Here is a 12763-nt window from a genome sequence, read left to right as displayed (position 1 = left end):
ATCATGTTCCACATTAGAAAGGCGTCCATCGCAAATTTAAAACAGAAACTTTCATATATGTACGTAAGGCTCTCATTTGGTCAATTTGCTGCCAGATTTGGTTTAACAATAATCCATGGTAATGGCCGTTTTGACCCCAGGGAAGATTCTACAGATCTCTCCCCAGAGAGTCCTGCCTTATTGATTATAATCATGTTTCATCTTCCATTATGGGCCACTTCTCTGCTTTGCAAGTAGGTGAAATTACAAAAGATGCCCATTGATGTTCCCTCTAATTTCTGCACCCCCTTCTGAGCAAAGCAGTTCACATCCTGAGCAGAATGTAATCTTAAAATGGGCTGTGGGCAATCCAAGTCCCTGCATGGCAGGCCTTAAATTCAGCAGGAGCTCACAGGAGCACAGCTCCTGAACCTTTCTGAGGGTTCCCCCCTCCCCCCTACCTACCTTGTCCATTGAATAGTAGGTGCAGCTGCAAAACAATCCCTGGATTAGGAGAGCGGGCAGCCAGCCAGCCAGCCGCCAGGGGCTTTGCCACACCCCCAGCAGCCCTCATTAACCCCTGGAGAAGCCCACACCACCCTTTCTTCACTTCTTATGTGATTTTGGGTGGTGGGTGGCTTGCTGGCCTTTTGACTTTGGGGGGTGGGGGCAATGAGAACCCCAGTGAGCAAGGGCTGCTTGGGCTGGCTGGATCTCTAGCCAGTCCAAGCAGGCCTCGTTTGCCTGGGGCTCTCCTTCCTTGCATCAGATTGCTTTTGGCTGGTGGGGGGGTGGCATATGCTCATGAGTTATGCTAATGAGCTCTGCCACCTGTTTTTCTACAGATTACTGCTGAGTGGGGCTTCCTGTGTTCATGAGCAGCCGCTCACATGCTCTTTTCCCTCCAGCAATCAATACGCTCAGTCTCCTGTTCCGCTTTCCTCAAGTCCTTATTTCCTGGACTTCCCTCTCAGCTTTGCCGGCTGTTTCCTTGACACACCTTTGTGCTCCACACCCCTCTGTGGCATTAGAGTGCTTCAGTTTGTGGTAGCTAAGGCAAGACGTTACATCACCAGCGGTAAATGACACAGCTGTGTTAAATTGTTATTTCTTAGACGCTCCATCTGAACAAATATTGTGATCCTCCATCCCTTTCATTCCCGAGGAATGAAACCACAATTGGCCAGCCAAGGTACCTAATCCAGTTATCCTCTAGACAAAATTGTCATTATGACTGAAGCCAGAGAACTGAACCAAAATGTCATCCTATAGCCAGGGGTGGAATTCTTGCAGGAGCTCCTTTGCATATTAGGCCACACACCCCTGATGTAGCCAGTCCTCCAAAAGCTTAAAAGGCTCTTTTTTGTAAGCTCTTGGAGAATTGGCTACATCAGGGGCATGTGGCCTAATCTGCAAAGGAGCTCCTGCCAGAATTCCAGCCCTGCTTATAGCAATGGGGAATCTCTCCCCCGCCCCCCACATAGGGTTGCCAATCCCCAGGTGGGGGCAGGGAATTCCCCGGTTTGGAGCTCCTCTCCCCGCTTCAGGGTCATCAGAAAGCTGGGGTAGGAGAGGGAAATGTCTGCTGGGAACTCTATTATTCCCTATGGAGACTTATTCCCATAGGAAATAATGGAGAATTGATCCATGGCTATCTAGGGCTCTGGGCGGGCACTATTTTTTGAGGTAGAGGCACCAAATGGCTAGTATAGCATCCAGTACCTCTCCCCAAAATACCCTCCAAGTTTCAAAAAGATTGGACCAGGGGGTCCAATTCTATGAGCCCGAAAAGAAGGTGTCCCTATTCTTCATTATTTCCAATGGAAGGAAGGCATTTAAAAGGTGTATGGTCCCTTTAAATGTGATGGTCAGAACTCCCTTTGGAGTTCAATTATGCTTGTCACATCCTTGCTCCTGGCTCCACCCCAATGTCTCCTGGCTCCATCCCCAAAGTCCCCAGATATTTCTTGAATTGGACTTTGCAACCCTACCCCCGCCCCCCCACACCATTTTATGGTGCAGTCCTAAACAGAGTTACATCCTTCTCCCCTAGAAAAAGAGGTGCCGGAATTTTCAAGAGGGAAATGGAGAAACACACGGGTGCTCCTGATTCCCCTCTCCTCTACTTACAGCTGCTGGAATGGGTTAGTCATAGCTATCGCAAAAGTTGTCCTTGAAAGGGCAGCTGCTGTGAGAGCTCTCTCAGCCCCACCCATCTCACAGGGTGTCTGTTCTGGGGAAAGAATATATAGGAGATTGTAAGCTGCTCTGAGTCTCTGATTCAGAGAGGACAGGGTATAAACCTGCAGTCTTCTTCCTCCTCCTCTTTCTCTTCCTCCTTGCGAACTTCTAAACATTTTTTGAGAATTTTGTTTCCACAAAGAAGTTCTGGAACTCTACTCTGCTTCGTTCCCCCAGGAAAAACAGCCCCAGGTATTCCATATAAGGAGGGGGAGGGGAATCTTCCCAGAGTGATTCAAGGGCCTGAAGCTGCCGATAGATTACCTCAGGACTCTAGCTTTTCTATGAAACTACACATTAATATTCTAGGTCTATAAGAAACTGCTGCAGGGAAAGGATGGATGATGTGCCAAGAGAGAGAAGAGCTGAGAGTCGATTGATCTTTGAGGGACTGGCTAGATTGAAGTCAGAAAGAGAAAGCCTGACACCTGGTCTGCTTGAGCACAAGCCTAAATTCTTATATGTCAACTATTGTTGTACATACTTGCTGTTCTGTATACTGTGTCTTTCAGAAGGAAGGAAGGAAAATAGATGGAGGGAGAGCAAGGTGGAAAGAAGGCAACTTTAAATGCTTTCTCGAAGCTGTCAGTTGGCTTGGCAAAGTGATTTAGAGAGAGAAATACCTTCTCCAAGCTAACCGATGAAGCAGTGGAGGCTTTGAGAGCCACACAATGTGCGTGAAAGAGCCACATGTGGCTCCAGAACCACAGTTTGGCCGCCCCTGAACTAGCAGCTGCCATCATGTCCTTATGGTGTCTAAACAATGATCAGAGTCACATTCTCAGTAAGTTATTCTTTTACTGATTACCATTTTGAAACTGTTTGGGTTTTGTTTTGTTTTTACTCTCTGGAGCTTGAAAATTATCGAGCGGATGTTCTTCCTTCCTTCCTTCCTTCCCTCCAAAGGCCAAGCTGGTACAAAATCAGCTCCGCCTCAGATGTGGCAGAATCCCAGCACGCATTTTGAAAAAGGACTTCTTTGGAAGGAATGGCCGTTTGCGATGATGCATGTACCGTAGTTTGCTGCATGTCTAGAACTGGGCCAAAATCCAGCACAGAATCTGGTGCATTGAAGCTCACTATTTTCAGTGCACTTAATTACCGCTTGCCAGACAAAAGCTGTTTCGTAGCCACAGTGAAATATATTCTCGAGAACTGCATGTTCCTAGACTGAAGTGCTTATCTGAATAGCAATTTTGTCACACCTCAGCCTTTAGTTTCCTTTGAAAGATAAAACACCGCAGTCTTGTAGGTCCATCCACATCTTTCATGAACATTTGTTTCTTGGAACAGCTACATTGGCTGCCCAGTCTGCTTTTGAGTTTAATTCCAGTACCAGCCAGTATCATAATGCCGCCGTATAAATCGATGGTGCAGCCTCATTTGGAGTACTGTGTACAATTCTGGTCACACCTCAAAAAAGATATGATAGCATTGGAAAACATCCAGAAAAGGCCAACAAGAATGATTAAAGGGCTGGAACACCTATTAAGTGCTTGGGGTCTTTAGCTTGGAGGAACGATGACTGAGGGGTGACATGATAGAGGTTTACAGGATTATGCACGGGATAGAGAAGGTAGAGAAATAAGTACTTTTCTGGCCCCACTGGTGGACCTCCTGATGGCATCTGGGTTTTTTGGCCACTGTGTGCCACAAGAGCATTGGACTGGATGGGCCATTGGCCTGATCCAACACGGCTTCTCTTATGTTCTTAATGTGATCAGAAGGAGAACGATAACGGAGCCTGCATTGCTTTCTGTTCGATTTTGAGTCCTGCCCCCGACGTGTCTATTTTTGGGATGCTGTTGAAGTGTTTACCAAGCGACGCCCCACTTTTCTCTGAAACTACCTGCCTGTCCCCACCCCCACCCCCAATTTCTGTAGCCGTAGAATGACTACAAAGGATAGCTTACTCACGGTGTTCCTTTGAAGCTAAATTTATCATTTCAAATATTCATCACATGGGCTGTTCCTTTCTGGGAATGCCAGACAGGTGGCAGGATGAAGGGTGAGACGCACTTGAAAGGTACTGCATGGCACTGAGAGTTAGACATTCCTAGGCTCAGCTGCCACCTTGGTGGAACTGTGCCAGTTTAGACCAGTTGGGCAGATTAACTTTGTAACGCAGCCTAACGCAGTACTTCTGAAAGCCTTCAGGGAATATTTGTGCCATTTTTTTTAAAGACTTCCTGAAGTAGGCTAGAAGAGAAGTTAAGAACATAAGAGAAGCCATGCTGGATCAGGCCAATGGTCCTCCAGTCCAACACTCTATGTCACACAGCGGCCAAAAAAACCCAGGTGCCATCAGGAGGACCATCAATGGGGCCAGGACACCAGAAGCCCTCCCACTGTTGCCCCTCCCAAGCACCAAGAATACAGAGCATCACTTGCCCCAGACAGAGAGTTCCAACGATACGCTGTGGCTAATAGACTAGATGACCCTGGAGGTCCCTTCCAACTCTATGATTCTATAATAGCCACTGGTAGACCTCTGCTCCATAAGTTTGTTAAAAGAGCTTGAACCTCAAAAGATCTTGTAGCGTCAACTTTAAAGTCCTACATCAGGGGGCACCTTTGGAATTCTGATGCAGAGTGGTGGACACAGCCACAAAATGGCTGCCCCAAGAGGCGGAGCTAGCTTCACAGTGATCACTGCAGCTTAACTTCAGTCACAGGGCAAAAATTCTTGAGCGGTGGTGGCGGCAGCTGCCGCCAAAGCAACAGTTTAAAAAATTCTACACAGCCAATCCAATCTCCAATAGCCAATCAGAAGTCTTGCTGGGCAACAGCCACACCCACTTTCTAAAAACACTTGGTGGGTACAAGAAAAGGTTTCAGTGGGTGCCATTGGGGACCTGTGCCCTACATAGCTTGGGACCAGGCTATCTGAAGGACTGTCTTCTCCCACATGTTCCTCCCCGGCACAGGGAGAGTTCCTCCTCACTGTCCTGTCCACCAAAACAGCTCAGTAGGTGGGTACACAAAAGAGGGCCTTCTCAGTAGCAGCCCCACAAATATGGAACACCCTCCCTAGGGAGGTGCACCCGGCCCCCCTCTCTTTCAATCCTTAGGAGGCCGTTGCAGAAAATTAAGCTTACTAGCAGGCTAGAGCAGTGATTTTTAAATACTGGTTTTTATGTTTTATGTGTTTTATTTACATCTGTAGGAGCTCAAGGTAAGGAAAAAAGACAACTAATAAATGGTTTAAATAAACAAATAAAGTACCCAGAGACTTCTTGCAGTTGGCTGGAATTGACCCTTAAGGCTACCTAGTCCAGGGGCCACCAAACTGTGGCTTGGGAGTCACATGTGTTGTTCTTTCACATATGCTGTGTACCTCTCAAAGCTCCCAGCACCCATCGGCCGGCTCAGAGAAGGCATTCTCTCAACTAAATGACTTCTGAATCCAAGCGAGCCAACAGCCTGGAGAAAGCATTTAAAGTTGCTTTCTTTCCACCTATCTCTCCCCCTTCCTCCCCCATCTACTTGCTTGCCTTTCTTCCTTCCAGCTCTCAAACATCTGACATTCATGTCTCGTGACTCTCAAACAGCAAGTTTGGCCGCCCCTAGTCTAGTCCAAACATCTATCTAAAATGCAAGATCTGCATCTTTCTCTGATGTGAAGATGACAGGGTGTGGTCACCTTAGGATGACTGCTCCCAGAGCAAATTGCCTGGAGTGGTTTGAAAGGAGCAAGCAGAGCTTGCATTCATTCATTTCTAGGCTGCCTTTCTCCCTGAGACGGAAGGCAAACCACAAAATGGATTATTGTGTAGAATACAATAAAACAAGATACTACAATAAAACCGAAGATGCTGTAGAGCTGGTCAAAAAGATGTGAAACTCGGGAGATTCGAAGATTGTCTGGCAGCCAGACATTCTAGCTCTTTTAGTGTTAGGTACCACTAGGTGGCAAGCTAGACTTGTTTTTAGGGCAAGAGACCTTTCAGAGGTGGTTCGCAGTTCCTTGCCTATGCATCATGACCAATGCTGCCTCTAAGCCAAGGGTGTCAAACATGCAGGCCCCCAATCAACTGGCTGTCATCTGCTTCCGTTTCCCTTCCTCTATTGCTTCATTCAAAAGAGCCCCGTGGTGCAGAGTGGTAAAGGTGCAAACCTGCAGGTCTAAGCTCTGCTCATGACCTGAGTTCAATCCCGGCAGAAGCTGGGTTCAGGTAGCCGGCTCATGGTTGACTCAGCCTTCCATCCTTCCAGGGTTGGTAAAATGAGTACCCAACTTGCTGAGGGGAAAGTGTAGATGACTGGGGAAGGCAATGGCAAACCACCCCGTAAAAGTCTGCCATGAAAACGTGAAAGCAAGGTCACCCCAGAGTCAGAAACGACTGGTGCTTGCACAAGGGACTACCTTTACCTTTTTCTTCTTTATTGCTTCCTTCTGCATCACAGCTTGCTTTGCCAGGCTGTCTCAGTTGCACAGCAGAGCTATTGAGCCAAGCTTGTCTTCCTTCTATTGGCTGAGGCTCCTCCCTCTCCTGGTCCCCTGGGGAAGGAAGGAAAGGGCCAGAGCTTCCTTTGGCAGTTTCCTGTACCAGTTTGCATTCTGAGCCACTGACTACCAGCTATGTGTGGCTTTGCTCACTGTGCTGGATTCCTCATCTGATGAAGTGTGCTTAGAGAGGACACAAAAGCTTAAATTCTGAATAAAACCAAGTTGGTCTTAAAGGTGCAATTGACTCTTATTTTGTTCTACCACATCAGACCAACACGGCTGACTACTTGGATCTATCAGCTTAGAGAGAACACTGATGATGACCCTGGTATTCCTTGGAGTTGCCCTTCCAGATACTAGCCGAGGCTGACCCTGCTTAGCTTCAGAGATCTGAAGAGATTAACCCTACCAAGTGCTTTGCTCCTGAGAATTTTAGGCAATGCTGCTTCTCCTAGCAGCACATGACACATGACCTACAACCATCTGACAAGACCACAGCAGCGATCCCAAACAATCTACCCAGCAGCAAGCCCCATTTTATCAAGTGGAGTGTTATCAAGAAAGTGTTCTTTAAGATCACTGTCCACCTGGCTTAAGTCTTAAAGACACATCTTAGATTTGGGGGCAGAAGCAGTTTGTCAATTCTACCTAGGGTTGCCAGGTCCAATTCAAGAAATATCTAGGGACTTTGGGGTGGAGCCAGGGGACTTTGGGGGTGGAGTCAGGAGCAAGGTTGTGACAAGCATAATTGAACTCCAAAGGGAGTTTTGGCCATCACATTTAAGAGACTGCACACCTTTTAGATGCCTTCTATCCACTGGAAATAATGAAGGATAGGGGTATTTTCTTTTGAGGTTAACAGAATTGGACCTCCTGGTCTAATCTTTTTGAAACTTGGAAGGGTGTTTTGGGGAGAGGCACCAGATACCATGCTGCAAATTTGGTGCCTCTATCTCAAGAAACAGATCCCCCCAGAACCCCAGATCAATTCTCCATTATACACTATGGGAATCGGTCTGGAGTGACCAGCAGATATTCCCCCCCTTGCTTTCTGATGACCCTGAAGTGGGGGGAGGGCCTCCAAACCTGAGGATCCCTTGCCCCCAACTGGGGATTGGCAACCCTAATTTTACATCCCAGTGAACCATTTCTACCCTTGATCTGTGCTCTCTAATATAATCTCCTGTGAGTGGTTTCTTTCGTCTGCTATTCCCCTCAGTTCTCTCAACGCCCTTCAACCCTTTTCAACAAATTAATCAACCCACCCCAGTGACCTTAATCCATTGTGAGTGTGCAGGCTTCCTAATTACTTGTCCCCTGTTCCGATACTAGTGGAAAGGAGTTTAGGGCAAGCTAGGGTTGCCAGGTCTGTGTTGGAAAATACCCCCCCCCATCCGGGAGAGGGTGGGATTTGGGGATGGGCCTCAGCAGGGTACAATGCCATAGAGCAGGGGTGGCCAACGGTAGGTCTCCAGATTTTTTTTGCCTACAACTCCCATCAGCCCCAGCCATTTGCCATGCTGGCTGGGGCTGATGGGAGTTGTAGGCAAAAAAAACATCTGGAGCGCTACCGCTGGCTACCCCTGCCATAGAGCCCACCCCACAAGACAGTCATTTTTCTCCAGGGGAGCTGATCTCTGCTTGTTGGAGATCAGCTGTACAACTAGGAGATCTCCAGGCCCCACCTGGAGGCTGGCAACCCCATGGCAAGCTGGGTGGGAGAAGGACAGATAAGAACAGATTCATTCCTAGGGTTGCCAAGTCCAATTCAAGAAATATCTGGGGAGTTTGGGAGTGGAGCCAAGAGACATTGGGGGGTGGAGCCAGGAGCAAGGGTGTGGCAAGCATAATTGAACTCCAAATGTGAACCCCATCACATTTAATGGGACCCTACACCCGTAAAAAGTCTGCCGTGAAAGCAACATCACCCCGGTTCGCTCCACTGGAAATAATGAAGAATATGGGCACCTTCTTTTGGGCCTCATAGAATTGGACCCCCGGTCCAATCCTTTTGACACTTGGAGGATGTTTTGAGGAGAGCCATTGGATGCTATGCTGCAAATTTGGTGCCGCCACCTCAAGCCCCCCCCCCCCCCCAGTCCCAGATACCCATGGATTAATTCCATGGGAATTGGTCTCCATAGGGAATACATTTCCCTCCTCACAGTGGCGACCCGCCCCCCCCCCCGCTTTCTGATGACCCTGAAGCGGGGAGGGCCTCCAAACCGGGGCATCCTCTGCTCCCACCAGGGGATTGGCAACCTATTCATTCCCTCCGTATGGGGATAACTTTATACTGCGATCGGTGTGTGCGTGTGTTGGGGGGGGAAGCTTCTATGCAAGTCTCTTGCAGAGCTAAAAATCAAAAGAGACCCGAAGACAAGTCAGAGAGTAGCCCTCTGTTAACTGCCTCTTTTTGGGAGGGGGGGGAGTTCTCCGCTTGTCTCTGCAGCAAATCCCGTGGGAAGGAATTGCACAGGCAAGAGAAGGGGGGGGGGGGGGAGAGCGGCGCACGCAGGATTCCGCGGTGCTGCCGCCGTGTTGTCTCCACGGCTCCTTCCTCCCGAAGCCAAGATGCTGCATCACGACCCCTGCTTGTGACTTCCGTTGCACTCAATGCACACACGAGGGAGCGGGCCTTTGCAGCTGCAACCGCCTGAGCCTGACCGGCTGCTATTCTTACTTCTACTGCACTCAATGCAAACATGGGAGGGGTGGGGAATGGAAGCACTGCTGCTGCAACGGCTGCTGCTATTTTTTTTTTTAACTACTCAGCATCCTTCGCTTAGCAGCGCCCATCCACCCCTCCCGCCTGTTAAAAGCCCGAAGCCAGCCAGCCAGAATTTAATTTTTTTTAAATCAGCACACACTTTATTTTGAAAAAAAAACCCCGATTAAATGCGATAAAAAAATAAAGCAAAGTGCAATTATCAAAATGATACCGTACCAATTGCCGGCCACAATTTTCAACAACGACTACCCCACACACCACCACCACCACCTGAAATCTCTTTGCCACCCCACCGCGTGCATGATGCATGCCTCCTCCACAACTCCCTTATTCTTCTTCTTCCTTCTCCCCCAACCTCCGAAGGCGCGTGCACACACACACACAAAATCCGATTTCTTTTCCTAAAAGGATTGCTTGCTTCGGAAAGCATTTAAAAAAAAAAAAAACAGACAGAGAGAAGGGAGGGTGCAAGAGGGGGGTGGTGTGGCGCAAGCCTCGACGTCACCCCCCTCCCCTTGCGCAGCACGCGCGGCCTTGAAAGGTAAACGGCGTCGCGAGGACGGAGGGGGGGGAAAAGAGAGAGAGCCGGAGCGCGAGGCGAAGCGAGGAGGCGCGAGGCAGGAAGAGAGAGCGAGAGCTTCGGAGGCGCGTCGGGAGGGAGGGGAGTCGCGCGCGCGCATGCGCCCGCCGGCTCCCCTCAGCTGTTGGAGAAGAGCGGCCGTTTAACGGTTGAGGAGGGAGTGAGCAGGTAGACGCCGCCGTTGTAACGGCAGCCGCCGAGTCACCGTCGGGCTCCTCCTCCTCTTCCCCTCCCCCGTCGCCATACCTCGCCGCAACATGAGGGAAGAAACAGCCGCCGCGCGGTTCCCGCCTCAGCTTTTCTGAGCCTTCGCCTTAAAAGACAAGGGAGGAGGCGGGAAGGAAGGAAGGAAGGAAGGAAGGGCATCTCTCTCTCTCTCTTCCTCGCCTTGCCTTGCCTTTCCGCTCACGGTCCGGGGGCGAGGCGGCCGGGGGGCGTCTGTGAGAGCCTCTCCCTCGCCCAGCCGCCACAGGGGGAAGAAGCTATGAGCCATGAAGCCGCCCGGCGGAACTTCTCTGCGGCAGCCCTGCTTCTCCGCCGGCCGCCGCTGCAGCCTCCTCGCCGCCGCCTCCGCCACCTCCTCCGCGTCTTGCCTGGTGCGGCTGCCCCTGCCCAGCTTCGTCCACCTCTTCTTCTGGGCCCTCCTGCTCTTCTGCCCCGGCTGCCCGCAGAGCTGGGGGGTCATCGCGGCCACCGGTGAGACCTCGAGGGGAGGGGAGAGGAGAGGAGGGGGGGCTCTCCATCGCCCCTGCCTCAGTGCTGACAAGTGCTTGGGTGCATTCAAACTACACTAAATAACGCGTTTTGCAGCTGGAGTTTTCCTGTTCTTGTACAGTAGAAAGCCAGTTGCAGAAGGCATTCTTTAGGGTCTTTTCTTGCACAGTAGAAAGCCAGTTGCAGAAGGTATTCTTTAGGGTCGTTTCTTGCACAGTAGAAAGCCAGTTGCAGAAGGCATTCTTTAGGGTCGTTTCTTGCACAGTAGAAAGCCAGTTGCGGAAGGTATTCTTTAGGGTCGTTTCTTGCACAGTAGAAAGCCAGTTGCAGAAGGCATTCTTTAGGGTCGTTTCTTGCACAGTAGAAAGCCAGTTGCAGAAGGTATTCTTTAGGGTCGTTTCTTGCACAGTAGAAAGCCAGTTGCAGAAGGCATTCTTTAGGGTCGTTTCTTGCACAGTAGAAAGCCAGTTGCGGAAGGTATTCTTTAGGGTCGTTTCTTGCACAGTAGAAAGCCAGTTGCAGAAGGCATTCTTTAGGGTCGTTTCTTGCACAGTAGAAAGCCAGTTGCAGAAGGTATTCTTTAGGGTCGTTTCTTGCACAGTAGAAAGCCAGTTGCAGAAGGCATTCTTTAGGGTCGTTTCTTGCACAGTAGAAAGCCAGTTGCGGAAGGCATTCTTTAGGGTCGTTTCTTGTACAGTAGAAAGCCAGTTGCAGAAGGCATTCTTTAGGGTTGTTTCTTGCACAGTAGAAAGCCAGTTGCAGAAGGCATTCTTTAGGGTCGTTTCTTGCACAGTAGAAAGCCAGTTGCAGAAGGCATTCTTTAGGGTCGTTTCTTGCACAGTAGAAAGCCAGTTGCGGAAGGCATTCCTTAGGGTCGTGGGAATGCAACCCTTAAGGGCCCAATGTTTATTGTAAACTTATATTTTTCACTGTTGTACACCGCCCTGAGCCCTGTCTCGCTGGGATGGGAGATTTAAAAATCTAATCTAAAAAATAATCGTTGGTTTACCCCTTGGATTCGCTTTCTGCGCACCCTCCCCCCCCTCCAGTCTTTTAAAATTTTGGAATTATAGAATAGGGGCTTTATAATAATAATGTGTTTTGCAACTGGAGTTTTGCTATTCTTGCTCAGGAAAAAGCCAGTTGAAAAGAGCATTCTTTAGTGTCATGGGCATACACCTATATATTTTATACCGATGTGCACCGCCGTGTCCTCTGTCTTGCCGGGAAGGGAGGTTTAAAAATCTAAGCTAATAAATAATAACTCTGGTTTACCCCTTGGATTCGCTTTCAGCACCCCTCCCTCCAATCTTTTAAATTTTTGGAATGATTGAATAGGGGCTAGAAAAAAACCCTGTGCTGGATTTTCTCTCTCCCCTCCCTCCCCACTTTGGCAGCTGTGCTGTAATAATAAGTGCCAAAGTTCTTTTCAGGAGGGCTTTTCTCTCCCCACGTTTAAGGTTTTGTTTTCCGCTGCAATTCCTATATTAATGGCCCTTTCTTGTTTAGCAGCTCAGTGGTAATAATTGATCATCTTGAGTGCGTCTCTGAGTACCTCTTCTCTGCTGACTCTCCGCCCTTTTTGTGTGTGTGTGTATGATGGAGATAAAATTCTTGTCTCTGTGTATGTTGTGTTTTAAACACAATAGATCCATTTTTGGGACCACTTAATGCATCTGACAGGGCGAAGTCCTTTCAAAAGGCTTCTCTGCAGCAGACGCTGCTGTTGGCAGCTTTTCAAGGTTGCTGTTTTTGTGCGGTGTAGCAAGGAGGATTGGCTTTTGAGGGGGGGCAGGGCACTTCTGGTGGTGTCCCTCTTGCTCTGCTATCTGGGTGGAAAGGAATTGTTCCCAGCCCAGAGAACTGTAGTGTGTTTGTGTTCTCCACCCCCCACCCCAAATGTACTCAGAAAAAAACCTAATAGAGTGCCATGGGGTATTCTTTTAGTAAACGTATGTTGGAATGCAATCTTAAAGTTATGGGACTAGAGAAAAACTGTCATTATATAAAGAGAATTGATTAAAATTCAGTGCACATGGCTGCAGTATGCCTTAGGAGTAGAAGGAAG

The 12763-nt window shown here is 49.0% G+C and overlaps 1 protein-coding gene across 1 annotated transcript in view; it reads left to right on the top strand.

Annotated features, from left to right (window-relative positions):
* The first annotated feature begins 10459 nt into the window (after positions 1-10459).
* ADAM23 (ADAM metallopeptidase domain 23) overlaps positions 10460-12763 on the top strand; it is a 138575-nt gene continuing 136271 nt past the window's right edge. Inside the window, exon 1 of the mRNA XM_060256873.1 lies at positions 10460-10677. Within this exon, the coding sequence (XP_060112856.1) occupies positions 10473-10677 (205 nt within the window). The 5' untranslated portion in view covers positions 10460-10472. The remainder of the gene's footprint in view (positions 10678-12763) is intronic.

This window comes from Heteronotia binoei, chromosome 16, assembly GCF_032191835.1.
Source record: "Heteronotia binoei isolate CCM8104 ecotype False Entrance Well chromosome 16, APGP_CSIRO_Hbin_v1, whole genome shotgun sequence".
In the NCBI taxonomy this organism is placed as follows: Eukaryota; Metazoa; Chordata; class Lepidosauria; order Squamata; family Gekkonidae; genus Heteronotia; species Heteronotia binoei.
The sequence above is the reverse complement of the archived record's forward strand: the minus strand, read 5'-3'. Positions and strand labels throughout refer to the sequence as shown.